Source organism: Enoplosus armatus, chromosome 10 (genome assembly GCF_043641665.1).
Source record: "Enoplosus armatus isolate fEnoArm2 chromosome 10, fEnoArm2.hap1, whole genome shotgun sequence".
NCBI lineage: Eukaryota > Metazoa > Chordata > Actinopteri > Centrarchiformes > Enoplosidae > Enoplosus > Enoplosus armatus.
Genome location: NC_092189.1, coordinates 10,047,775 through 10,074,930, shown reverse-complemented (window position 1 = coordinate 10,074,930; position 27,156 = coordinate 10,047,775). Strand labels below are relative to the sequence as shown.

Below are 27,156 nucleotides of genomic sequence, written 5' to 3'. Positions count from 1 at the left end.
GAAAATCATGATGCGTGAAAAAAGAAACATCTTCCACCTAACAAGATTACCTTTAAAAGAAAAGCTTAATATTATAACATAAAATATGGAGAATGAATATTGAGAATAAACACACTTAACATGCTGACCTTTGTGACAGGCCAATTCCAAACTTTCCTGAGAAAAAGACAATGAAGTCAATGCAGATGAAGACAATAAAGGCTGGGTTATGTTTCAAACAAATATTAAGGGGGGCGAATAAAAAAGTAAAGTACAAACTGCTGGGTGAATCAGAAACACCTTCACTGAGTTTTAAAGGTTCTGTTTTGCTGGTATCTGTCCTCCACCAATGTTACATCATGAGTAGTCAAAAAGCTCTTAAACAGGAGGAACCTCAGTTTTAGGAATGTGCGTGTGTCTGAACTCAGCCCATTAAATCAGTCACTCCTCACTAACTGAGCTCAAATCCAAAAAGAGGTTACTTTGAGAAACTCCTGCATTTGACCAAATAGGGGAGAAATACCTGATACAGCAGAGAGGATCTATGTGATTCTGTTATCTACTTTTGAACTTAATCAATTTGACCTTTCCGGCTTAACCTTTTAAGTTGCCTGCCTGAACATCCTAAATATTTTCCAGGACCACACATAGGTGGAAACTGTGTAGATCTTATTTCAAGGTTTATTTACACTGATACATACTGCAGCCTATATGCTCAAGCATACCTTGAGTCACGTTTTTTGTATTATAAATTATCATATTTCCTACTACCATTCTAGCCCGTATGAGGGATTTCAAATTAAAAGCTGGCAACAAAGTTAAGGTGGTTTTGGCACAAAGGTCTTTCACTTCTAATTGTCCAGTTAAGCGCCCTCCCACAGCGAGGAAAAAAACAAATACAAGACACCAAAGAGGCGCGCCTCCCAAAACGCGCAATTCTCTACTTCATTGCGTTGCGTAAAATGATGCAAATATATGTTTTATTTTATGTTTGCGTCTTCTGTGGAGTCACTGCTCCTCATGTAATGATGCGTCATGCGCGCTTCATAGGCTCCTGTTTAGGTGTTTGGTCAGTACATGGCAGAACTGTGTGTGGTGCAGAGGAGGCAGGAGACGACTGCTGCCCCCCTCACTTCTCCACTGAGCCCTCAGGAGAGTGGAGGGAGCGGGACTGCATGGGGACTGTGCTGCTGCTGCTGCTGCTGCTGCTGCTGCACAGTGAACGGTTTCTCTCAGCGCTGATTTGGAATCCAAACTGCAAACACGCAGTGAAGCCATGCAGACTTCGGCCATTTAGACAGTTTATTTATGTTTAGTAAAGCTCTTCCGTGAGTTACAGTTCCAAGTGATCTGAAGTCTGCTATGGAGGACCTCTTGAGTCAAAATGAGTCTGAGCACTGACAATGTCACAAACTTGTGGAAAAATGGTTCCTCGGAACTCGACGGGACTCCGGGCGCGTCCTTCCAGACCAACTTCACCAACAGCTCCGGGAGAAACTACACGGAGCACAGCGAAGTGGACCTCACCCGAGCCATCCCGCTCGGCTTGGTGCTGGGGGCTTTCATCGTGTTCGCCATCGCGGGCAACATCCTCGTCATCCTCTCGGTGGTGTGCAACAGGCACCTGCGCACCCCGACGAACTACTTCATCATCAACCTGGCCATCGCCGACCTGCTGCTGGGCACAACGGTGCTGCCGGTGTCCGCCACTCTGGAGATCCTAGACTACTGGGTGTTCGGCAGGATCTTCTGTGACATCTGGGCGGCGGTGGATGTGCTGTGCTGCACCGCGTCCATCATGAGCCTGTGCGTAATATCCATCGACCGCTACATCGGAGTGAGCCACCCGCTACAGTACCCGGGCATCGTGACGGAAAAGCGGGCTCTGCTGGCCATGCTCGGGGTGTGGGCGCTGTCGGTGGTCATCTCCATCGGACCTCTGTTCGGGTGGAAGCAGCCGCCGTCGCCGGACGACACGGTGTGCCCCATCACCGAGGAGCCGTTTTACGCGCTCTTCTCCTCCCTCGGCTCCTTCTACATCCCTCTCGTCGTCATTCTGGCCATGTACTGCCGGGTGTATATAGTCGCCAAACGGACCACTAAGAACCTGGAAGCCGGCGTGATGCGCGAGAGGATGAACTCCAGTGAGCTGACCCTCAGGATCCACAAGGGTTCTCAGGTGCACGAGGAGCCCGGCAGCTCAGGCACCGGCAAGGGCCGCGCGCACCAAGCGAGAAGTTCCCTCACGGTGAAACTTCTGAAATTCTCCCGGGAGAAGAAAGCGGCTAAAACTTTGGGAGTTGTGGTCGGCATGTTTACGCTTTGTTGGCTGCCCTTCTTTCTCGCCTTGCCCATAGGTAGGTCCTCACACTGTGGTCTGCTATACTGTCGTGCATGAAACTTATGTTAGGCCAGTTCACAACAATACAACCCACACCCCATTTTTCTCACAACCCAGTCCAATTGAAAAACTTCTTGATATTCAGTTAGTTACTGAGACTTACAGAAAATATATTAGAGTCATCTAAATGTCTGTAGAAAGTTAGAAAGGAGGCAGTGAAAGGCTGCTGCAGGCCTCGCAAATCATAGCTATAGCTGGCATTTAACTGCTCCGAACTGTCACCATTTGAGTGGGCTTTGATTTACTGTAGTGGCAGTTTTATACCGCAGCAATAAAAATAACATTACCCATATATTACAGCAGCATTCAATATATGGACTGTAGGAGTAGATCTGTATTATGTCTCTGACTTCACAGCCTGTTTATGTAATTAAGTTAGTTTGCATCATATTTTATGATACAGACTTAAAATATGGACCAAAACATTTTCCAATTCTGAACCATTCACTCTACAACACCAAAGCTATACTGATGCTGTAAACTCAGGGCCCACACTTCACAAGCTCAAACATTATCAGTGTTATCTTAATCCTCATATTCCTCTTCCATCCTTCTATTCCCTGAGTCTCACTTAATCTGTTGGTGCAACAAATGCACTCCTCGAGCATGCCAAGTGAAGGGTCGATGGCCTCCTCCTGCTTGATTCAGAGGCCTGTGGGGCCTGTCGGGGCTCCCTGATGCCACTGAGACTGGCAGGTACTCAACATCCCGCTGTCATGGCGGTTTTAAAAAACTGCAGAGGAAATTAAACTATCTATTATGTGGTGAAATGCTCATGCTGCTGGCTGTGTTGTGGCATGGATGTTGGACGATGGAGTGTGGACAAAATTTAACCAAGCATGGGGCCATGGTTGCATATGAGTGTGTGTTTGTGCGCATTCATTTATTGTGGTCATATGGGAATGTGTTTATGCCCCTAGCTTCAAGCTGCAGCTCATCACATCCTCACATGGACACACACACACACACACACGTTACTACCTGGGGCAGGATTACTATGTAGGGTCACATAGCGGGGATTATTTCACCTCGCAGCATTCTTAGATACCGAAAGCACGTAACAAAAGTAATTTTCGAGAGAGGCATCAGAGAGCAGATACGGGGGGACTTGAGGTTCAGGAAGGGCCTGTTTATGTAACACTAATAAACAAACTGCCAAGAAACCCCTGAGGGTACGTTTCTCTGTACAGTCTCTGGTGCAGCATACTGATACATCGTGACAAAGCACCATACGACCTTCTTTCAGGCAAAGGTCCATCAGTCTTCTGGTGGTGAATTACACATAATGCATCTGCTATATGTCAAAGCAGGACACTGAACCTGTTCGCTGACCAGCACTAGAGCCTCCTCTATTTCCAAAAGGAGATTCGTGGGAGATGTTGTTGTTTTTCAATGTAAGTTTGTGCCTCTGCTCTCCTGTGTGACTCACGTCTGAACTTAAACACTAGCAGTCTGATAGGGTCCCTCGTGTTGCTCCCTGAGTGTTCATTAGCCTCCACCCACAGAGTGGGATTTCCTGTCTCACACTTGTTATTACCCTGCTCCTTCCTCTGCACGCTGTCACTGATATGTAACGTAGGTGGGGGGTTTCTGGTTGTTGGTGTGTGTGTGTGTGTGTGTGTGTGTGTGCGCGCTGGTGGTCAATGGGTGGCACAAGTGTTTTGTTTGTGTGTGTGTGTGGAGGAGGGCTGGAAAATGTATGTAAAAGTATGTTCATGTGTGTTTTGAGCGTCAATGTGGCTGCAGCCGCTCGTCTCCTCTATCGCCGCTCATTTTTAAAGAATTAAAAGCTTGTAAAGATTAAACTGAGGCTGGATGCTGCCAGCAAGACTCACTGTGAACTCTGACCCCTGAAGCCTCAACCATATGCAACTTAAAGAAATATGTGAACTCTCTCCTTCACAACTGATATAACCCTTCTGATTCAAATTCTGTGTTTTTGTTTTTTGTACATAAATGGCAAGCATGCAGTCCAGTTTCAGTCATTCCCTTTCAGTGTCTCCTTTTACGCCTTTAACTTGGAGCAAAATAAGGTATACAGACTTCAAGATTATAAACATTACATCAAAGTTTTTAAATTAGTGTTGCTCCAGGCAAGCTTCCTTGGACAAAAAGCAGCCCAAAAACTTCACACACACTCACTGAGCGCTGTCTAACTGTGCTTGTTTGTCAGTAAGGGTGACATATCTAAACCTAAAGTTATTTCATAGCACATTGTTGTATCACATTATGGCAAAATGACACAGTAACATCCAAATTACACAGTAACAATCAGAGGCTAGTGCAGATATTGACCAAACAAGGCTTTTTAAGGGACCAGACGCAAAGACAGCAGCCAAAGTTTCACACAAATGCACACAGAGCTTCAATCTTAACAACTATGTGTTTTCATTGACTCTCCTTTCAAACTGCACCTGTACCACCAGCAGGTCTCTATTACAGTATGTTGAGCAGCTAAACGTTGTTCAGACACAGAGAACTTTATTCTAATTTCTAGTCCAGAAGTTTCTAAACATGAAATGTATTTCAGGCTGACAGACAGGGAATTATGCACAAGATATTTAAATATTTCAATTTGATGTTATAGAGCAGTCTTAAAAAAACATATAGCTTAGGTCAGGATACTTTTTTTATCACTAATATTGTATTTCTTATGACTTTTATATGTAACAAACAAACCAAAACAATTTAATTGACATAAGCACTTACTATAAGCACACACCAGAAAAAGCATTCAACGAGTAAAGATTCCAGTTGTCAGCAGCTACACCTGCACGCAGAGCTGAAAACAAATGTACAGGAAGATGCATGTATACAGTAAACATACAGCTGGGGCTGCAACTTACTAGTTTTCATTATCGATTATTCTGCCAGTTGTTTTCTAGATTCATTGATTAATAATCTATAAAATGTCAGGGAAAAGTGAAACATGCCCAAGGTGATGTCTTCATATTGCTCTAAAGTATTCAGTTTACTATGATGTACACAGCAAATACCTGCATTTTAGAAGCTGAAACCAGTGAATGTTTGCCAATTTTGCTTGAAAAATTGAGATTCATTGACGATCACAATGCATTTCCTGTCCATCAACAAATTGATTAATTGACCAATAGTTTCAGTTCTACATACAGGTAAACAAAGACAACAATACCAAGATAACGAACCATAACTATGACAAGCCTTACAGAAATGTCCTAAACTTAAAAAAGGTTTTAACCTTTAAAACATGGAGAACACGGAAGCTTCGGTTTGGAAGCTTTGTCTACATTTAGCTGTTTTTCTCTCGTTCTCTGCTCCCAACTCAGCCGAAGAGAAATCATCAGTCCTCAGGGGACACTCGCGTTATTTCATTGCACACATTGTCCCACGGCTCTTTAACACCCAGCGCAGGCACTAATGTCCTGTGAAGGCCTCACAAATAGCAACTGGTGCAAGCAGTGTGCCCAAACCAACACTTTGGGGTGTTAACTAATTGTTTCCGTGTATATGTGTGTTTTTGGCAGAGATGTGTGCATCTCACACGTGTGTGCATGTTTTTTGTCACATGAGCGGGCCGGCCCCCGTGCTCAGAGGGTAATTGAAATGGTTTTTGAAGGGGAAAGATAATCAGAGTGCTAAGTGTAAAAGCGATGAAGAAGAAAGGAGGTGGCAGAGCGGAGCTGGAAGGGCCACAGGGCAGCAGGGGTGAAAGTGAGGGTCCCTGGGATGTCAACCCAATTTTCCAGAAATAGCTTCATGCTATGGTTTCATTGAAAGTAATCGTCGAGGGCAATAACACTTCTGTCCTTTTAGATCAAGATGTATTAATCATATTTGTGGATGTGTTATGAAACAGGAGAGCAGATTGTGTGTGTGTGTGTGTGTGTGTGTGTGTGTGTGTGTGTGTGTGTGCTCCACATGGCACAGAATAGACATCGCTTCTTCCAATTATTGAGAATAACAGGATGCTTTGTTTTGTTAAGATGTTCCTGTGTTTCATAGTGAGATGTGTGTGTACGTGTGTCTGTCCGCAGGAAGGAGGTGCAAACATTTCTCTTAGCAGAAGGGGCGAGACCACCGACAATAACCCTCCCACGGTTATCTATATATACTATTGTCTTACAGCCGAGCCCTCGCATCCTCTGCCGTTAACACTATATAGCCTTTCAACATAAACACTCTTCAAGGGACAAAAATGGACCACGTTCACACAAAACTTAAGCACACAAACACGTACCATATCTGGCTACAGGAAGACCTGTTGTCAACCAGATTTTTTTCTGTGTTTCCTTCACTTTTATCCAGCTCCATGCTGGCAGGGTCCCACCTTTTAGTCTCTGTTGGGGCCTCTCGCTGTTTAGGGGGCCCTTCCTGGGAGCCAGGCAGAGCCACACAGCTGTGTTTGCCCTTGCAGATGCCACGATATGTTACAGCCCATCTGAGAGGTTTATAAATGAAATGCAGATTCACATGTACAGTGTTTTTTCTCAAGCATCTCAACTATTGACTAAACCAAGAGATTTCAGCCTGAGAGAGCCACAAGCTCCTCACTAACCGTTCTGCCGCTGAATATGCCCACTTCACTCTTACATACAGACGCTCATTAGTCTGTTATGTAAAAGAAAAAAAAACAGATAGGTGACTTTTAAATTTGTCATGTTGTGGAAAAAAGCTGAAAAAAACATTCAATGAATCGATAAGTAGATTAGACAGAATTTTAATCAACATCTATTTTGATAATTGATTAACCATTAAAGTCAGTTTTCAAGTGAAAATGTCAAAACATTCTGCAGTACCTTCTCCAGTGTGAGGATTTGCTACTTTTGTCTGTTTTAGATCACTGTACATTTAATAGATTTTGGTTTTCGGCAAAACAGACAATGTGAAATGTCACCTGGGGATTGAAAGACATTTTTCACTATGTTTAAGCTATTAATTGAGAAAATGATTGTCAGATTAGAGCACAGAAATGTTAATTAATGTTTTAATGTTTTAATCTCTCGCTGTACGAGCATCACAAAGCTTTCTACTCAAGAGAATTACATTACAATTCATATTTACTATATACTAGTTAGATAATTGTGTTTATCTAGTGTTTGTTGATTAAACGTAACAGATTAGCTCAATATAGTTTTAGTTATTTATCATGTAAAAATACAAAACATTTGATGTGTTGATGTTGAGCATTACAAATGCTGAGCTCAGCTTGAAAAATTTGAGTTATCAATATGACTACTATCAGAGAGAGACAGGCGAAGAGAGTTGAAAGGAGAGAGTGAGACAGGGAGAGATATGAAAGAATGAGCACGTTTTAATTCCCCTCCGTCGTACTCTGTATCCCAATCACAGGCATAACTCACACGGTTATATAATCACATTTAAGTGGTTGTCAAGAAGCGAAAATAGCATGTGAAAATACCAGCCACTACAAAAAGGGCCCCATTCATTTGCAGCACGAGAGGCCAAGACACATTCAGACATACTTCTCTAGTTTCATCACACACGCTGCTTGTAGTGCCGTCATTCAGGAACCACTGAGTTAAATGAAAGTTGGAAGACAGAGTTGATCCTTTTATAGTCTTGAATTTCAGGCTTGCATAGTTGCAGGTATGCGCACAGGTTTTTGTGGCATCAAACCAAAACCACGTGGGATGTTTTTCATTATGTATAACTCATTAAGTGGACACAACTCCCGTCAGGCTGGTATCATTATTTGTAGCCCATGACACATTTCACCCCCTGGCTGTGTACTATATAATGTACCTTGTACCGTTTAAAATAATTGTTAAAGCTGTTAATCTGATATTCATAAAGAAGGAAGCTGAGGTGTCTTACTTGTCTGCCTATAATATATTTACCAGAGGTAATTTCACACTTGAAAGGTTGAGATTACAGTGCATCCTCAGTCTCTCCAGGAATGTGATATTCATTTAAGAAAGTGGGTGTAAAGAAACTGTTTTACTCAAATCTGCCCACACACACACAAACACACACAGTCTTTCTTTCTTTCACACTAATCTCACACTTGCTGTGCTTATGAATTCCCTGTTACCCCTCTCACCTCATTAGCTTGAACGATATTCTTACTCCATTTAAGCTTGGCCACAGGAAGAGAAAAGGCACCACAGGGGGAGATTAATGCAGTTTAACACGTCCCAAACTCACTCATTAACATACACGAGAAACCTGCTTCTTTTGTAATGTTGTCATTAGGATTGCCTTTAAGTGTGGGAAATAAGAGTCTTGTTGAGTCTTACTGACAACATACCTCCACACACATATGTACAACTTCAGGAGTGAAAGCTTGTTGTTGTATAGCGTAACCTCCACAACCTCTCAGAGAAAAGGTGCCATTTCATTTCAACTAAAATGTCTACCCTCTGCTCAAAGCAAAGCATCTCTCTCACATTGTATTTATCCAAAAGGAAATTCAGGGTCATCCCACTCTCTCTGTATTCTTATGAACTGTGACAGAGCGGCTGCATTGGTCTTTGAAAAGGAAGCACAATGTCTTTCTTTAATAATAAATAACATGCGGAATTGGGTGCCCTCTGGTCTTTTCGTTCTTCTGCTTCACATCCTGTCTGTTCGCCGTCATCTGACCGTAAAGCCCTATGTTATTCTTAATCAATGCTGCCACCTACTGGGTAAAATATAACCTGCAGTCACAAAGATCAGCAAATCCAAAGGCATTTGGATGCCTTAGGGAGTTAATTTGAGTCAATGTATTATAATCAGGGATGATTCGATACTGCCCTGATTAAACAGATTGGATATCGGCCATAATGTAACCCATCCACATTAAGTACAGTTACTTCATGTCAATAAAAAATTCAGTGTTTCCAATATCAGTTACAACCATTCACAGCACTTCCTGGCCTCATGACCTCCAGGCAGTGAGAGGAAAAAATCTTTAAATTTGAGAAAAGGAGAGAACTGGTATCACATTGTCACTCAGGTATTGGGAGAGGAAAAGTTGGATCAGTGCAAAACGTCTCTATCCAGTGAGTGAAATATTCAAACAAGACTGTATCCATTCCATCCAATGGAAATATTGAAACTGTGGGATCACTACTAGAATTTAAAATAAAGTTATGAGAGTTTGAACATGTGTTTGTAATGACAGGTCTAACAGCAGGTCCATGTTTGATCATTTTAGGAAATGCATTTTCTGTCAGAGAGTTAGATGATTCAACTCTGTCAATGTCTGTGCGTTAAGTACGGTGATAGAGGTGGTTAGCTTAGCTTAGCATAGACTGAAAGCTTAGGGAAGTGGACTTTGGAGTCTCTGCGGGTTAAGGTAGACACAGCTAATCTGCTTCATCTTCACCCACATCAAACGAGTGAGACAAGCACAGTCGAGACAGAAATATAGTGTTCCAGTCAGAAAACATGCCATTGCTCATAGTAAGGAGCTGTTTGAGAACAAATGTTTGTTGATTTGAGGTTTCTGTACAAAGCCATTAGTAACTAATAGCAAACTTATTGAATTCAATATCTCCATTTTCGGTCTCTATTCTGTTTCCAGGGTCTTTTAATGTGAATTTGCGGCCACCTGATCTCCTCTTCAAAGTGATCTTCTGGCTGGGATACTTCAACAGCTGCCTGAACCCCATCATCTACCCCTGCTACAACCGCGAGTTCAAGCTGGCCTTCATTCGCATCCTAAGATGCCAGTGTCACCAGCGTAAACGTCCCGGCTGGAGGGCATACAATTACCGTTCCTCCAACTTCAGCTCCTCTGGACACTCACGCAAAGGCTCAGCGGATCACAACTCCAGCTGCTTGAACGGCAGCCAGCGTACTCTGCCCTCCTCAGCCAGTCCGAGCCCCAGCTACCTGAGCAAGGGTCTCCCACCTTGCCCTGAAGGGGAAGCATTATACATCTGGGGGGCCACCACCCCAACTCCCTCCACACCCAACCTGCTGCCTGGCAGCCCCGCAGACTGCCAGCAGGTAGTTCTGAGAGGGGAGGTAAGAGGAGGGAAAGCAGCCGAGGAGACGACTGGTGGTGTTTTCTCTTTCTCCTTTGGGAAGAATCGAGACAAGACAGGGATCAGCAAAGACAGCATCGTGCCTGATGACAAGGTGTGACTGCTGAGTCTTACTGAGACGTGACTTGTTCATTCCTTATAGGGAGTAACGTCCCATGATCATTCATCAGTCAGTGGACTGTCATTGTCATTAGTGGTGAATGTAAGGTGAAGATTACTGAGTGTTGACTATGCTGCTGTATCAGAGGTATTTTGTCCTATGTTACTATATCTGTGGTTGACATAGACAGGAAGGTTTCTTTCAATGGACAGTAAAGAGACAAAATCACTGTCCACCGCCCTCTTTGGGACTGGAAAGACACTAGTGCATGCATTTTGATTGAACAAAAAAAGACATTTGGAGGAAAAAGGACCCATTTTCAGAAGAGTTTTCCCATTTCGCAGCCTCCCCTTCAGTCCATGTCTGCCCTGTAAAAAGACTGAACATGACTCATGTAAAATGTGTGATGAAGACAAATGATCACCTTTCTGTTGCAGTCACTTGATATCTTCATGATATGTTGTGGAAATAAAGTATAACCTGGTTTATCTGCTGTGCGCACAATCATCAGATATCATCTTGTTTGTATCTTTGATGTTCAAAAAGTTCTGAATATCAGTATTAGAAATGTGATCGATACATGAATAAACATAGAACATTGCTCAAATGCTTGGAGGCAAACTCTCTCTTTGTGTAGCTCTACTTTCTGGGCGTGAACTTGCACCATTATATATCGTCACAGATGCTAATGTCTATCTGATGATAAAAGACCAGCAATGGGTGTCCTGAGTGAAGAGACACAGCTTTGAGTGTCTGAGATAAAGAGCAAAAAATTAGGCTGTTATTTAGAGGAACATTTCCAGTAAGATAAATACGAGGGGTTATTGCTCCTGATGGGCTTTGTTTTGGCAATGGATCAACACTGGACATACGCACACATGAACAGACAGTCTGGTACACATCACAGGATATGCAGCTCCACATGGTGAAGGAACAGAGACAGGTTTAGAATAAGGCATCTCCTCGATGAACCACATGGATTTATATTGAGCGGCTGATGGCTTGGTTCTGGCTGCATCATGATCTCCATGCCAGGGATTAACACCTCACCCATCCCCATCTTTGCCATCATGGGAATTCTTGTCATCATGGCACGTTTCCAAAGTCTTCGGATGACCACCAATGTGTTTTGGGTTTCAAAACAGTGGCAGACTTCCTGGTGGCTGTGCTGGTGATGCCGACCACACTTCTTGCTGGATGTCACCTTCTGTACGTCCTCTATTTTTAATCTCAGCTGCATGGCACTGGACCAATACGTAGCAGTGTGCAACCCACTGCACTTCCCTGCCCGAATGTCTCCCAGATGTGTGGCTGCACTGCTGTTGCTCTGCTGCATTCTGCCTCGGGTCATCTCCTCCCTTTGCGTTTTCCCTCGGCTTGTACACTCAGTCGCCTCTTGCTGTGGTAAGCAGCAGCACACAGGATACTGAGGATACTCAGACCTGTCTGGCCATGTTTCACATCGGTGCAGCAGAGACCGAGATATCCAGACTTTTAGTGCGTGCGGGTCAAACTCCAAAAACACTGGATTCTACATTTCCCACAATGCAGTTTAAAAGCATCGTTCATTACACTCTCCTGTCCTGGTAAACGCCCACGTCTTTCAAAATATATAACCCCAGTTTGTCACGCATGCTTAAATTGATTATTAACTCAATTTATTATTCATTCAAATAAATTAAATTAAAATAACTAAAATAATTCAATTGAATGAACTTAATTACATTGAATTAAGTTAAATAAACTAAAATAATTTGAATTGAATTGACTCAAATAAATTGAATTAATGAAGATTCATGGAAAGATTCTTTGTATAGCTTTTGTATAGCTCCTGCATGGCAGCAGGACTTTATGACACAGTGGATGTAAAAGTGTCTGTGCTCAGACTGTTGACAGAGTTTATTCCATGTTGGCTGGGAAATTAACTTTCTCAGAACAGAGTGGGTTGTACAGACACAGCAGATGCTATGTAAGGTTTGTTCACACTTTACAATTAAAGACACTTTCAGCTGCTGTATTTATCAATTCCATGCATACTGCTGAGTTTACTTGCAAATTAAAACATTGATTCATTCCAATATTTCCACGGTTATTTAATACGGCGTATAATTGTTTTATATAAGCTTTAGTGCACATTTAGCATTGCAATAGATTATAAAGACTAAAAGCAGCGTTGCATAGTCATATAATTTCAGTTTAAACTAACAACATAGCTGCAACATTAAAGTGATCCAATAATATAATAAACATTATTCTGAAATGTGACAGTCTTCATAATGAGTACTTTTACTTTTGGTATATTTTGATGCTAATACTGTTGTAGTTTTACTAAGTAACATTTTGAATGCAGAGCGTTTACTTGTAACAGAGTATTTCTACACTGTGGTTACTGCTAATGCTACTTTTACTTTAGTAAAGTAAGAGTACTTTTTCCACCACTGGATACAAGAGTAGATTTAGATTTAAGAATACAATGAAGCACAACAAGTTTTATGAAAAATATTTTATTGAAATTTGATTCATGTTATTGCAAACAAACATGTTATTGCAAACAAACAGTTATTTAAGTAAATATTAAGAAAAAAGCACTTCATTTTCAAAGAAATTAATTTATATTTGTTAATCCCAGAAAATAATCTTACATTCATCAGAATGCTATTGGAATGTATTTAGTGTATTTTTGATATACACTATATTATCAACATATAAAGTTGTTATGACCAACAACACAAAGCAACATTATCATTCATTTGATGACCTCTTTCACTTAATGTTATCCATGAATACAAAAATATTGATTGGTGCAGCTTTAATCCAGTGCTTTGAGTTGATTAAACATATTAACAATAAAAACACCAGAATATAGTATCACTGTTTTTCCAGATTTCTGTTCAAAATTGTTTTTTTTCTGTGCGCTAGACTTCAAACATTTGATGTCCAACAAAAAGATAACGTGGCAGCGTGCCCTGTCTGCACTGGTATTGTTCTCCAGAAGTATCGAGTCTCCCTGTTATTCAAGACACTATCCGCTAAAAGGTCATCCAGCAGCTGATTAATAACTTCTCTGGACACTTTCTTCACAAGTTTAGGCCTCACTCTGGCAAGCTCCTCATCTAGAAGAACAAAGCTTGCTTAAATTAGTTCATGATGCTTTGATATTAAAAATATTTAGTTACATTGTAATACTAATATGGCCCATCATGAATGGACTTCAATTATGTTTTTAACATCATAGCATGACTTTTTGAGATGTATTTTTAAACAAAATGGGTATTGTTTTCTATTAAATACTAAAATATAAATCACTAAAACAAATTTCATCTCAACTCCATAAACCTTAAAAAATGAACAAATAAAAAACACATTTTTCAGTGATTTCAGCATCGCAATTGAAATTCCAGTAACCTCCATTGTGTTAGGTTAGCAACAAACATCTCAAACAGATATCTGAAAACCTCAGCAGAGAAAACTGGAACTACCGACATGGTTGGAAACATTTGGCTTAAAGGCGCACACCACCGTTTCAGCATTGCGCTCCTATAACATTAGGTTAAAACATGTATGCAACCCAACAGCCGACAGTTTGGTCGGAGATTCGGGTGCACTCCCCAAGACCTGTAAACAGACTTGAGTCTTAACATCTTAAAATCCTTATTAGTAGCAGATTTGAATGTTTAATGTTACAGTTTATTCACACATTAACATACCAGTCATACCAACCATGCCATACCATGATGATCAATGGGTTTGTAAGCTGTATGTGAAAGATCTACTGCAGATCTTATGACACGTCAAACAATTATTACCATGATTGATAGTAATACTTTTCATATAGTCTCTAAGTAACGTATTGCTTTCACCACACAAGACACCAACAAAGCATTTTAGCTAAATAAGGCTGGGACATAGGTAGCGTAAATATACTATGGTAATATTATCTTATAACTAATGATCTTTTCGAATTGCACAAGTCCATACTGTGCAAGACAATGGGGTTAAGTGCTTTATGCTAAAATATATGTATTGGATGAAGCTGGATCACTCCAAAATTCAGATCAGCATCAAGGTAAGAACACAAAACAAACACACACACACACACACATACATCTTTATGTGTTAAAGTGACCCAGGCTATTGTTATGAGTTCCTATGAGTTAATGACTTTTGGAACACACAACACATATAACTGATCTCAAACACTGATAATGTTTTCATCCAGCACTTAGAGAGACAGACTATTCATTGCACTCTGTGTTAGAGACAGTAGATACACCGAAGGTTTCTGGAGGATAAAGGTGGTCTGAAGGTGAAAAAGGGCTCAATGTGTAGCAGAGTAGCTGATACTTGAATGAGAGCACAGCATTCATTTCCTCCTCCAGCTGAAAGAGAGGTGGCTCTCCTGAAAAGGTCCAAATCTTAATTCAGCTGAGAGCACTTTATCTTTTCATCTTACAGCTTCCCATTTCTTCCTATATGTCCCTTCCACTTTGCACATTTTATCTCACGTCTGGTGCACGCTGAAAGACCTTCCTGTCGGCAAGCAACACCCAGCAGTGGTTTGCAAACAGAAAATGAATCGTGACAGTTTTCTTTTTTGTTTTAAGTACATTTTTGAGTAAAAGTATAAAAACTCCCTGATTTCAGCCCTTCAAATGTGTTTTCTTAGTCTTCTATAATTATGATTATTAAACTGAACATCTTTGGGATCTGGGTTGTTGGTCGGACAAAACCACTAATTCAAATGCCACCACTTCAACAACTTCTATGATGTGTGTTTTTGTTATTTTATAGACCAAATAATTAATCGATTAATTATGGAAATAATCAGCATAACTGTAACTCATGGTTATGTTCATTGTAGGGCAGCTGTGCTGGTGGAGGTTTATTTGTTACACGAGTTGTTTTGGTTTTAGTTCTTCAGGCAGCTCTCAACAAGAAACGTTAAAAGCCTTAGCAAGTGCTAACTAACAGGTCAAGGATGTTATTTTCTTATTTAAAGTTCAGTGCTGAAGCTCAAAGAAGGAAAGAAAAAGATTACGTAAAGCTGAAAATACCTGCATGACCTCTTTTTACAGGATGTTGGTAACATGTACAAAGACGTACTGTATTTTATGTTCTGAGCTTTTTACTGCACCATACATGCTCAAACTTGCAGTGCTGGGTTCAGGTTACCAGACACTGACAGGAGCAGGGAAATACTTGGGATTTTTGCGAAGTTGACATTGTAGCATAAAACAATGCGACAAAGTGTCTTGCAAAAACTGAAACGTGGTGAGGTACATGTGAGGAAAGGAAGAGGCAGCGATACTAAAAAGAACAGAAAGAAGAGTATCTGTCGCAGGCCACTCCTTTCTTTTTATTTGTCTCATAAACTCCTTCCTCACTTCCTCTCTTCTCTTTCACCATCATGGCTTTCACTGGGAAATATGAGCTGGACAGTCAAGACAACTATGAGGAGTTTCTGGAAGCAATTGGTATTAGGATTTTTTAATTTATTGATACATCAGCCACAAATGGATAAATGTGAATCATTTAAACGTTGTCCATTTTCTGTATTTGGATTTTGACCTGCTCTACCACAGGGCTTCTCAATGCCAAGACAGACCACAAAGTGGTGACGGAGGTGGTTCAGGATGGGAACGACTTCACCTGGACGCAAACCATTCCCAACTGGACCTGGTCCAACAAGTTCAGCGTCGGTCAGGAATGTGAGCTGGCGACAATGACGGGCTCCAAATTCAAGGTGAGTTTATAACAACGATCTTCCAACAGCAAATCTGCCACATATTGTCACGAAGCTTTCATGTAATCGAGATCATTGGCTGTTCCCTATGTGACCTTTTGTCCTTGTGACCTTCAGGCTCCTGTCACTATGGAAGGCGACAAGATTTCAGTACCGTTCCCTAAGTACCACTTCACAGCAGAGATCATCGACGATAAGCTGGTGATGGTAAGAGAATGAAACGTAATACTCACTCACTGGTACAAATTCTCTCAAAATATGTTCAATAACCTGAATAGAAATTGTAGTTTGTCGTATTTTCATCCCAAATCACCTTTTATCTTTTCCACACCGTGTCTTCTAGATTTGCGTAATTCCAGGAGAGAAGGGTGTGACTTTCAAAAGAACTAGCAAGAGGATCTAATGCGGCGAGACTCAACATGCTTCAGTGGAAAAGAGTAAAACACATTATGAAAATGCTTGCTTCAATTACTGAAGCAAGAGGAATAAAGCAACCATCTGTAGTGAGTAGCAAGTGGAACATCCCTCGGCTTCACAGGACTGCGTTTTGTTGTTCTACTTTCAGATCTAATGCAATAGAAGTGGTGAAACTAGGCTACACTATGTGCTGTACTTCCTACAAGGATGAAACAATACACCTGTACCAGTGTTCATGTTTGATCCAATAAAAATCACCTAAATAGAGCCTGTTTTGCCAGGCAATGATGGGATTTTTTGTCACTTGTTTCACACCTTTGCTGTCGTGTTAATTGTCTCTCATATTCTAGGCTTAAATATTGAAAACATATTTTCTGTGTAACTTTTTCACGGCAAAGACAAACCACCATTTCACAAGGAGCTACAACCGTTCCTGAAATGTTTAAGGACAGATTTATTATCCTCTGCATTTAAGTTATTTAGGTTAAAGTCTGAATCCATGTGTAGGAAACAAACTGATACTTAGATATAAAACGGGATACAGATACAGATACATGCAGGTATTATATGCCTTATATGTTACATGTTTATGTCAAATGAGCAGAAAATAGAGTTTTCCACTAATATGGCAGTTGCAGAGATTTTTCTTTTGCATTTCCTTATTTAGTTTTGACTGGAACATTAATTCAGGTCCGCTAGCTTGAATAAACAAGCTAATTACATGTGGTCAGTTTGTAAATGGTTCTTATTCATTACTTCTTCAGTCAGAGAAAACATCCATGCCCTTCATGGTTTGTGGCTTATGGCCTGCAGAAACTGTAAATCTAAAGTTAGCTGTGGCACAAAGAGCTGTTGTTTACAGAGAAAAAAGTGTAAATCAAAATGCTAAATTAAGTTGAAGTCACACTGACATTAAGACATGCTGATATAATATATATATATATATATATATATATAATAATTCATCATCATTCCCTCTATTTTTATTATTTTTCTGGTTGGAAGCAGCATGACCACTGGGGGCTAATACCAGAGCGTTACTTGAAAACCGTGTCTTATCAAAGGTTTCCTCATTCTGTACCACTGATCGTTGATGAAATCTCCAGTTAATAGATGCAATAGTGTTTACACACTGTAATCATTTGCGACTGGCCTAAAGAAGAAGTCATAAGTGAAGTAAGCACATCTTTCAATATTTATGACAGTGAAAAGACAAATAAAAAAAAGACACATAGAGATGAATGTTGAACGCTTGAAATGGAATGATTTATTGTAGGATCTCATTAAATGAAGCAGTTCATTTTGTCTTCTTACTAACCATCTTGTTAGTAACAGCATCAATGGTGTTGACCTAAAACAAAAGGGAGGGAAAACAGTAAAGGTCTTTCTAAAAGATGCATTCGCTGTCACATCTCTGACACACACACACACACACAGTCACCATTTCACTAGTGTAAAGTTGTACGTGCTCACCTCAACAAGCTTGTCACCGACCACCTCAGCAGTGTACACGTATTTGGGGAACTGAATCATGAGTTTACCTCCATCCAAAGTGACAGTGGTCTAAAAAGAAAAAAGAAAAAAGAACAAGTATGATCAAACTGCAGTGGAACAAAGATAGTCAGTGTTCAAACATCTAAATTATCATAAAACATTTTATTAGAAAAACAAACATATGAAATGACCTTGAATGTCTCGCCATCCAGAGTTTCCAGTTCGCTCTCCTTCCCAATGAGGAATGTGTTGTTCCAGGTCTTGTCCATCAGAAATTTAGTCAACCTGAAGTTGTCATTCTGATAGATATCTGTTATGATTTCCTCATTGTTGTGGTCTTTGGCGTCTTTAATTCCTACAGAGGAAACAGGACACGGTTAGCTTCTAGTCAAGACATTCAAATCCAATACTTGCATGTCAGTAAGCGCAGGGGTCTTACCAAGAGCCTTCAAGAAAGCCTCGTAGTTCTCCTGGCTCTCCAGCACATATTTCCCTGTAAAAGCCATGATGATGCAAACGCTCTGACAGTCGAACTAAACTAAACAAGACCGGGACCTCTTTATATGCTGTTTCTGCTCTGTTCCCTTCATGCAAATGTTTTGGAGTTGGGCATATATCTGTTTTTCACCAGTTTAACCAAATGAATATAAATTTTTAGAGAAACGAGTTTCTGATTGTCGGTCTGCAGTCAGTGTTTTTTCCAGACATGCAGCTTAATAAGCAAATAGCAGGATGTTTTCCATACCCATTTACATTCAGGTTCACCCATTACCAAACTCTGAGCACATAAATCAATGAACACTAGCGTGTTCCTAAAGAGATTTCTCTGTCACAATGTTACGCTGATTCACCAGTTCAACCTTGTAGGAAGGTTGGAAAAAACGAGAAGGAAGTTAGGGCCAAGAAACCGTTCAGCACATCACCCCCGTACAGGCGCAATTTGTCATTTCTACAAATCGGGTTTTGCACGGATTAAACAAACGAAATATAACGTGTTAATAAGTGAGCTTTAGATGTGCTGGTAGGAGGATTTTGTCAGGCTAGCTGTTTCCCCCCGTTTCTTGTCTTAGTGCTAAGCTATGCTAACTGACTGTTAGCTGTGAGAGGTATCGATCTTCTCGTCTAACTCTCTGCAAGAAAGTAAGAAAGCATATTTCCCTGAATGTCAAACTATTCCGTTAAAAGTCATCAATCACCATTCTTTGTGCAGATGCAGAATAACGAATAAGAAAAAACGATAATTTGTAAATCAAAAGTCATCACACAAAGGACTCAAAGACATGATGAAGATCAGGGGCCAAGTCTGTATGGACACAGTGTTAGTACATGTGGCGTACCTGATGATCCCAGACCAGTGGTAGCGTACCGTGACTCGTGATTATATTGGCTTTAGGTGTATACTATGGAAACTTTTGAGTGTGTTTCCTCCAACATTAGATCAACCTCAAGCACATAGTCTTGGTAACAACCTTGAGAAAGTGTTGGTACAAATAACAACAAATGGGTCTACAAGCAAGTAACATTAGCTTCTAAAATATGATTAACATTTGCCTCCCGAGCCTTTGGTTGGTTGGTGGAGTGTAACTACATCTGATCCGCTGTGTAAGAAGTACTGTGCCATCTGTGGTGTTCATGTATAAAGTAGAATTTCAGCCTGCACACGACACCAGCTGTCATGACACCAACAGTCCTGCCTGTGTACCCGTCATGCTGCAGCAGGCCGCCAATCGAAGACCAAATGCTGCAGTGAAGGATGGGGAGGCAGATTCTCACAGCTCCATAATAAGCTTGACTGACCGTCACATAGAGACCTCAGACGATCAGCTGCCGCTCGTTTCCATTGACAAGCAAAGAGGTGTTGGTAGACACAGTGTTTTCTGAGCCAATACCTGTCACACAGAGGGAAGAGGGGCAACCAATCTCCTACAGGCCTGCAGTAGCAGTACTGAACATGAACATGGTGAAGGATAGTACATTGAAAGGGTAAACAAATAAAAAGGTAGGACCAGATTACCTCAGAACAGAGGTGCCATGACCCCGATAAAGAGTTCCCACAGATAATGGAGATCTAAACCTGCTAAACTAGGCTTGTGAAATAATATTCCATATTGCATATAATAGCAAAGCACTGGACACACGTGGCATCACATGCAACTTCTCCTCTCCTTCCCTCTGCATGGCACAGAGTGAGTGAGAGAAATTTTTAATGCCCACTTAAACTTTGAATATTTAACCCAAAACTCTTTAAAAAAAGATCCTTCTGAAATGGGGTCTTGTTTTTATAGTTAGGTCCGCCATCTTACAGTCGGTTATGTCAGTTTTACTTGGACCACCACTTGTTTTCTTTTTCTTTATCGTATTCAATCATTACTTGAAATCAAAGGAGGCATCTCTTTAAGTCTGTATCTGGTCTCATCATACTTTTTCATCCTGTTCTGTTTCCTTCTCCTTATTACTGGTTTGTCTTGTTGTTTAAAATGCAAATAAACTAAATTAAACCAAATGTTTGCTTGGGATGTCGGTCCTTTGTCAGCATTACTCAGCACAAATGAACCGCTGCAGGCACGGCAGCTGAGCAGGGCCAGGCCTCGGCCCAGGAGACAGAATATATTTTAATAGATATTTGATTAATGTGAACTGTGCCTCAGGAGGTTCTGGTGTCATGAACACAATATCATGAACACCTGTGCAAACTAATACAATGCAACAGCTAAAGGAGCAAGAAAAACAATTGTTTATTGAAAGCGTGTCACAAACGTGTTCATTCAATTTTTTTGAGTATTTATTGCAAACATTGCAGTATATTGTAAAGTGTCTATCATATTTGAGTTCTATTGATTTCAAATGCAATAAGCACACAGCCTGGTTCCAGACCTCTGAATCATCACATAATGAAGATAATAAATGATATGAAGAAAATTATGAAGTGAAATGAAACAGCAGTTTAGTCTGATTATTATTATTACGTGAGCATCTGAGAAACCCAAGATCATGTAAATGTTACCAAAGTAAAATGTTGTTTTAGGTTTTGGTAAAAAAAGAACACTTTTTATTAATAATATCCATATTTTTTAAGAGTCCTTTCCATATTTCTGTTGTCCATTTCTGACATTGACGCTGCTGCATGAAGAAGCTGCACTTTTCCATTATCACCACTGAGAGGCACCCTCATTCTTCAGTGAAACACCAGAGGGACTCCCCTTTCCAAGTAACACTTGTTTATCTTTTTCAAGTGAATGGGTTGCTGCTTTTTGCAAGAGGAATAAGATCAAATAAATAACCTTACATTCATATTTGGAAAGCTGTAATTTATATCGACCGTGTCAATAATAATCACTTATTCCTACCAGACATTTGGGACACAAATCTTCAACTTATACTTGTTTAGCTGTCGCCAAAACAATGCTGTTGCATGGAAGAAGTCTCCATGTATTAGTCTGTGCAAACACTAACACATTGCTCCCTCTGTAACAGATAGTCTTGTTGTTGTTCATACACTCCTCCTGGACATTTGACATGCTGCATTTCACCATGAAGAAGAGGAAAAAGGAGAATCTGTTGCTTTTGCAGCTGTTGAATGGCAAGAAATCCTGCGTACGGTATCATATCACAAGTCTCCTGTCATGGACTGTGACACGACACATCCCAAGGAAGGATGCCATCTTTTCTGCCATGTGTTCTTGCAAGGAATAAAACTGAAATTTCATGATACAGACTACTTTTACTTTTTGACTTTTGAATCTCTGAATAAAAGAGGGCATGGATAAAGGAAGACCAATTTTAAAACCACTTAAAACTCACGACCCTTCATTAGTTTGATTGATGGCCTTTTTTCAACTTCATGGCTTCGAAAACTGACACAGTGCTGTCTTTTTTACCACAAACAGGTGCTGTTTTACATGTTCACAGGACCAAAGGCAACACAAAATATACATTTTCAAATACTTTTCAAGTATTTATTCTCAAATCGATACAGTAATTCCAGTGCACAGGTACATCTACAGATTTATCAGATTACTTTAGTATGCAAAGTTTACAATTTCATGAAGCATCACAGAAACATTTCATTCATATAGCAGTAGATGAGAGAACATGGTGTTAAAGTATGACAGAGCTGCCGGGCCCCTTTTAACCCCAGCTGCCCTGACTTTTAGTGAACTGTGTGGATGTTTTCTAGGCCAGAATACTTCCAGGCCCCAGGTTTGCTGTAATGAAGGTCTTGAAATTAGATCTTTGACACAGGAAGGATGTGTTAGACAGGATCACAAGAACATGTAATAAAGCTAGACCTACCTTAAGGCCAGTTTAAGACCCTCCTTTAATTATACATACCCCCCCATAAGAAAATCTATTAAATAAGCACAAAAAAGTAAACAGAAACTAATTGTTAAGAATACATGAAAGGGAAGTCTCTGATAGCCCAACTGCTTCTTGCATTGATAAACTTAAGTGTTGATTTTGCTCAGCAGTCCTGATAGAGGTGCCATGATCACTACAATAAAGCTGATTGTAATTTTAAAGCACGTGTACTGAGACACCCTCCAGAAACATAAGGTGAGCAGCCCTCCCTGCACCCACAACCAACCCTTCCCCACATTCTTCCTCGAGGACACATGAAAGGAAGCCAGCAGACTGTGAGAATGATCCATTATCAAACTGACGGCTGTCTCCACCCCCTCCTCCTCCACCTCCACCTCCTTTTACAGATGAGCCACTTAACTTTGGAGATTTTTGAAAAATTCCCCTCAATCTCAACATCAAGACATCTTTTTTTTTTTACCAAATGTTGATAAAAATAGACAAATCATGTAAATATCATCCATGAGAGCACTGCCAAATACTGATTGCTCTTTAATCTGCATGCCAAGTTAATTACATTTGATCAGGCTTATGTGGAGGAATATTGTGTAACTTTATCTTTTTAAAGTCTGTTATCTAACTTAATGCTAATTAAAGATCTGTGAGCTGATATGATAACATGGCACATGGTTATGTTCCAGATTTCTGACTCAGGAAAAAAAAACTACCAAACAACTCCTCATTTTTATAATAAAATAAATATTCTGCTGTGTCCATCACAAGAAGGGCGATTTGCAAGCATCATACAGGAGAATAATGTCTTATGTGTGAGGGAGAGCCCCATCGCCGAATAGATTTCTATATATCAAAATGCCTTAAGACATAGAAAGCTCTGATTGAGCTGCAGAGGCGGAGTTAAGAGGCAGAACTTGATTCTCAATGGCTGAATAAAAACTTTGTCTGCGGTCAAAAGCACTCATGGACATAGTATTCCACCCATGGTTAGTGAGTATGGGAATGTCAGATTAAATTGTTTGCTTTTAATTTGCCCTCACATACAAAGTGTTTTTTAGTCAGTGGTGGAAAAAGTATGCACATCCTTTACTTGAGTAAATGTCACAATACCACACTATATATACTCCAGCACAAGTCAATGTCCTGCATTTCAAAATTAAGTAAAAGTAGTTAAAAGTATTATCAGAAAAATATATAGTAAAAGTAAAAGTACTCATTATGCAGCAGAATGGCCCACGTCAGAGTTTATTTATTTACTTATCATTCATGCTTTGTAAGAAGCACTTCATTTTTGTATATACATACACACACACTCACTATATACAACCTTATATACTGCTGGGCCATTTAATCTGGAGAAATGCATCACATTTTATAAACTGCTCATGTATATGTGAAATTTAATCTGCAAAGTAACTGCAGATGTCCGATAAATGTAGAGGAGTAAAAAGTAATTTTATATATAGTTTAAAGTATAAGAAGGAAAAAGACAGAAAATGAACATACTCAAGTTAATGCTCTCTAATACCATAGAAATGTATTGTAAGCACAGTACTTGAGTAAATGTACTTAGTTACAGTCCACCACTGGCTTTCGTTTGGATTAGTGCTACACTGTTTTAATGAATGATGTGTTGCAGTGACAGCATGCGGTCACAGCTGGAGGATTGTGTGTAAATCCTGCTGGGCTTATCATTGTCTTCCCTCTGAACCAACTGGAGCAGAGCAGTGGAAACCTTCATTTCCCTAAAAGCTGCAGGCACTTTAGTCATGCTTCCTCAGAAGAAACACACCCCTCAGAAACTCGATTCACTTGTGAGTTTATTTTTTTCATGGCACATTATGATAAAAGAATCCCTTCAATCATTCAGTGTCACATAAACCAAGACTACAAATTGGTACAAAGTAATACAAAAATATAAACTGGAAGTTCGTGGTGTCATTTCTTTACTATCACATTAGACAAGTGTTGTTTGGTGTGAGTGACATCAGCACCTTTCACGGGAGGGAAAAATGCATGGTAAACCTCTAGCTAAAAGACAAAAGCATTCAGTAATATCTATCACTCAAAGGAGGTGGCTGCAATATGCAACATATTCATTGTGTTCAGAGCCCACTGCCCTCGAGGGGAGATCAAGCTACAGCAAGTCAAATCACACAATTATCAAAAATAAGTTACAAAAGATGAACCAGTGGTGTACACGAGACAGTGATGGCTGTGGTCAGTTTCAACAGAAAAACATATACAACATATTGCACCTTTGACACCTCAGTGAGAAGTTGCTCGTGAATTATGAGGAAAAGAGCAAGTTGAACTCTTAAAAAAAAAAAAAAAGAGGAAAATCTAGTTCACACCAACAGCATTCATTCATCAGGAGAATCACAAAACACTTGAACTAAAATACGCTGAAAGGGAATGTAAGAAAAAAATATATATAACAAAACTGTACATAAAAAGTTAAAACAAAAGGCATAGTATCTTAGTTAATGTCAGTGAAAGGGGAAACAAACATATCTAGCTGTAAAAGGTTTGGTGATTCATGACTACAATAGTCTGTGTTGCAGTTTCAGAAGGCTTCATGTAGTATTATCTGAGAAAACTGAAGCATGGCGACCTGCTGAGGACAAGGCACGACATGGTCACAGCAGAACAGTTTGAAGAGTTCAAACCACATGCAAATATAGATTCAGGTGAAGCTCCAAAGCTACGCAACACTGAGGAGTTACTGGTTTCAATTCAGTCCACATCCTCCCAGAGGTCGGGCTCCACAGTAAAGCTGCAACGATTAGTGGATTAATTGATTAAAAGTCATTGTTTTAGTAATTTTTCAAGCAAAAACGCCCAAATTTCTCTGGTTCCAGCTTCTCAAATGTGAGAATTTTAAGCTTTTCTTCGTCATAATGAACTAAATATCTTTGGGTTTTGAAATAAAACAAGCCATTTGAATAGATCACCTTGAGCTGTGGGACATTTTACATTATATTCTTTTTTTTTTTAATCAGTACTGAAAAGAATAGTTAGTTGCAGCCTTAATTCAGTCAACAAACATCCCAAAACTTGGGGTCCACGGTCATTTAAGGTATCACCATGGTAACCAGCGGGCAACCCCTGTGACCAACACTGGGAATCTGGATGTGTTTATACTTTACCAGGAAGTGGAAGATTGGGCATTGCAGCTTTAGAAATCTGGGAAGCAATTACCATCGACCGACTACAGATGTTTGTGTGTGAAACCAGTGACCACGAGGTTGTTCCACTGTGATGCAAACTGACTGTTTCATGCACTCAGTTACTGACTTATGAGCAGAGTATGGTCCAGTGATGATGAAGGGGAATGTTCCAGCCCCCGCAGATGCTGCATTAGCATCCACTTTAAAGCATAATAGCACAAAATAATGGGAAGGCTGCTAGTTTCAGCCTTGAAACCTGAGCCTGAATATACAGTTTCTATGAACAGGTACAAAGACAACTATAATTAATCAATGGTGCGTTTCTAAGCTGGTATAAAAAGCTACACTATATCAAACAAAAATGAAATTTAAAAGAAAATCAAGAGCAAGAAAAAATTAGTCATCATAAATAAAAGCTATGGCATGTTTCAATGGCATCATATTCAAGTAATCTTGTTCAAGTCCCTGATACTTAGTGGTTCATGTAAACATTGGAGTCATTATCACAGACACAGAACCAACAGTTCATAAGAAGGCAGCAGCAATTCATATGTACAATACACAACCGATGTCCGCGTCTCCTTCACCATGCTGGTCCAGTCACATCAGTTTGTGTTAAATTCTTTGAGTGGCGCTGGAGACACTGAAATTAAAACTTTAGTATGACAAAGCCTGCAGCTGCCAGAGAGCCACATTTTCACCGGGGTGTGTGATGCTCGGCCACAAGGCTCGACTTTGGAGATGGGAGAGAAGAGATGACGAGGACACGGAGAGGAGGAAAGAAAAAAAGAAAAAAAAAAACACTGCAGGCATGTTCGAGCCACAGACTTCACTTGCTGTCCTCAAAATAATGAATTCTTCGTCCCCTCTGAGGGCTTATGTGGTGAGGAATTACCAGAGGGGCCCTTCAGATCAATGTTCACTGACATTCACGACACGCACAGCCTCATTGTTTCCTGCCAAGTCAGCGGCAAGCTTCTATTTCTTCATCTACTTCTCTCAAATAGTGGCTCAACAAATAATACCGGCCACTTGTTTCCTCTCTAAAATGAGTTCAATTTTTGGAAATGGAAATAAAAAAACTAAAATAATTATGTCAAGCAGCAAGATATCCTTATCACAGATACTTTGTGTTCTGTGCACTTCTAAAATTGGCTCAGCTATCACACAACTGAGAACAGGCACTGAATGAGGTGGGCGTTGATCACACGGCTGCTTTCATCTCATTCACAGTGATGACAGGCTCATAATAACACAGATTTATAAAACCAGTTCAGAATATGGCAATAACATTTTTGCAATGCCTCAGTATTTCATATGAGTCCGTGAAGCATCTGTCACGACAGCGTGATGATTTCCACCGGGTCTGTCTTGCCTTTGGACCTCTGCTTACGTTTGAGGCGTCTCTGTGAGAGGGACGGGGCAGTTGGACAAGCTGAAGGTGTTGCGGAGCTGACGGAGAGAGAGAGGAGGTCTGCAAAAGGATATTTCGGGGTAGGGACTTGGGACGGAAACATAGCAGTGCACTCCCGCAGGGGTTTGTGTTCCCTCTCCGTCTCCTGGCG

The 27,156-nt window shown here is 40.4% G+C and overlaps 3 protein-coding genes across 3 annotated transcripts; 2 read left to right on the top strand and 1 right to left on the bottom strand.

Annotated features, from left to right (window-relative positions):
* The first annotated feature begins 1,363 nt into the window (after positions 1-1,363).
* On the top strand, positions 1,364-11,049 carry LOC139291235 (alpha-1A adrenergic receptor-like). Its single transcript, XM_070913201.1, has 2 exons — positions 1,364-2,336; positions 9,888-11,049. Exons 1-2 carry the CDS (start codon positions 1,364-1,366, stop codon positions 10,451-10,453), a joined length of 1,539 nt encoding a protein of 512 aa, XP_070769302.1. The 3' UTR covers positions 10,454-11,049.
* A 4,727-nt stretch (positions 11,050-15,776) lies between these two features.
* Positions 15,777-16,880, top strand: LOC139291144 (gastrotropin-like). Its single transcript, XM_070913079.1, has 4 exons — positions 15,777-15,927; positions 16,036-16,196; positions 16,314-16,403; positions 16,540-16,880. Exons 1-4 carry the CDS (start codon positions 15,861-15,863, stop codon positions 16,597-16,599), a joined length of 378 nt encoding a protein of 125 aa, XP_070769180.1. The 5' UTR covers positions 15,777-15,860; the 3' UTR covers positions 16,600-16,880.
* A 977-nt stretch (positions 16,881-17,857) lies between these two features.
* On the bottom strand, positions 17,858-18,626 carry LOC139291590 (gastrotropin-like). The gene is made up of 4 exons (XM_070913658.1): positions 18,547-18,626; positions 18,299-18,462; positions 18,087-18,176; positions 17,858-17,964 (listed from the first exon to the last, which is right to left on the bottom strand). The coding sequence occupies exons 1-4, from the start codon at positions 18,611-18,613 to the stop codon at positions 17,911-17,913; spliced, it is 375 nt and encodes a 124-aa protein (XP_070769759.1). The 5' UTR covers positions 18,614-18,626; the 3' UTR covers positions 17,858-17,910.
* Between the last annotated feature and the right edge of the window lie 8,530 nt (positions 18,627-27,156).

Excerpts from the sequence above, each read along its gene's own strand:
- LOC139291144 (XM_070913079.1), top strand. The coding sequence starts at position 15,861 with ATGGCTTTCACTGGGAAATATGAGCTGGACAGTCAAGACAACTATGAG. Across the intron at positions 15,928-16,035 it reads GGAGTTTCTGGAAGCAATTG|GGCTTCTCAATGCCAAGACA; the intron begins GTATTAGGATTT and ends GCTCTACCACAG. Across the intron at positions 16,404-16,539 it reads TCGACGATAAGCTGGTGATG|ATTTGCGTAATTCCAGGAGA; the intron begins GTAAGAGAATGA and ends CGTGTCTTCTAG.
- LOC139291590 (XM_070913658.1), bottom strand. The coding sequence starts at position 18,613 with ATGGCTTTTACAGGGAAATATGTGCTGGAGAGCCAGGAGAACTACGAG. Across the intron at positions 18,463-18,546 it reads GGCTTTCTTGAAGGCTCTTG|GAATTAAAGACGCCAAAGAC; the intron begins GTAAGACCCCTG and ends TTTCCTCTGTAG. Across the intron at positions 17,965-18,086 it reads TCGGTGACAAGCTTGTTGAG|GTCAACACCATTGATGCTGT; the intron begins GTGAGCACGTAC and ends CTTTTGTTTTAG.
- LOC139291235 (XM_070913201.1), top strand. The coding sequence starts at position 1,364 with ATGAGTCTGAGCACTGACAATGTCACAAACTTGTGGAAAAATGGTTCC. Across the intron at positions 2,337-9,887 it reads CTTTCTCGCCTTGCCCATAG|GGTCTTTTAATGTGAATTTG; the intron begins GTAGGTCCTCAC and ends TTCTGTTTCCAG.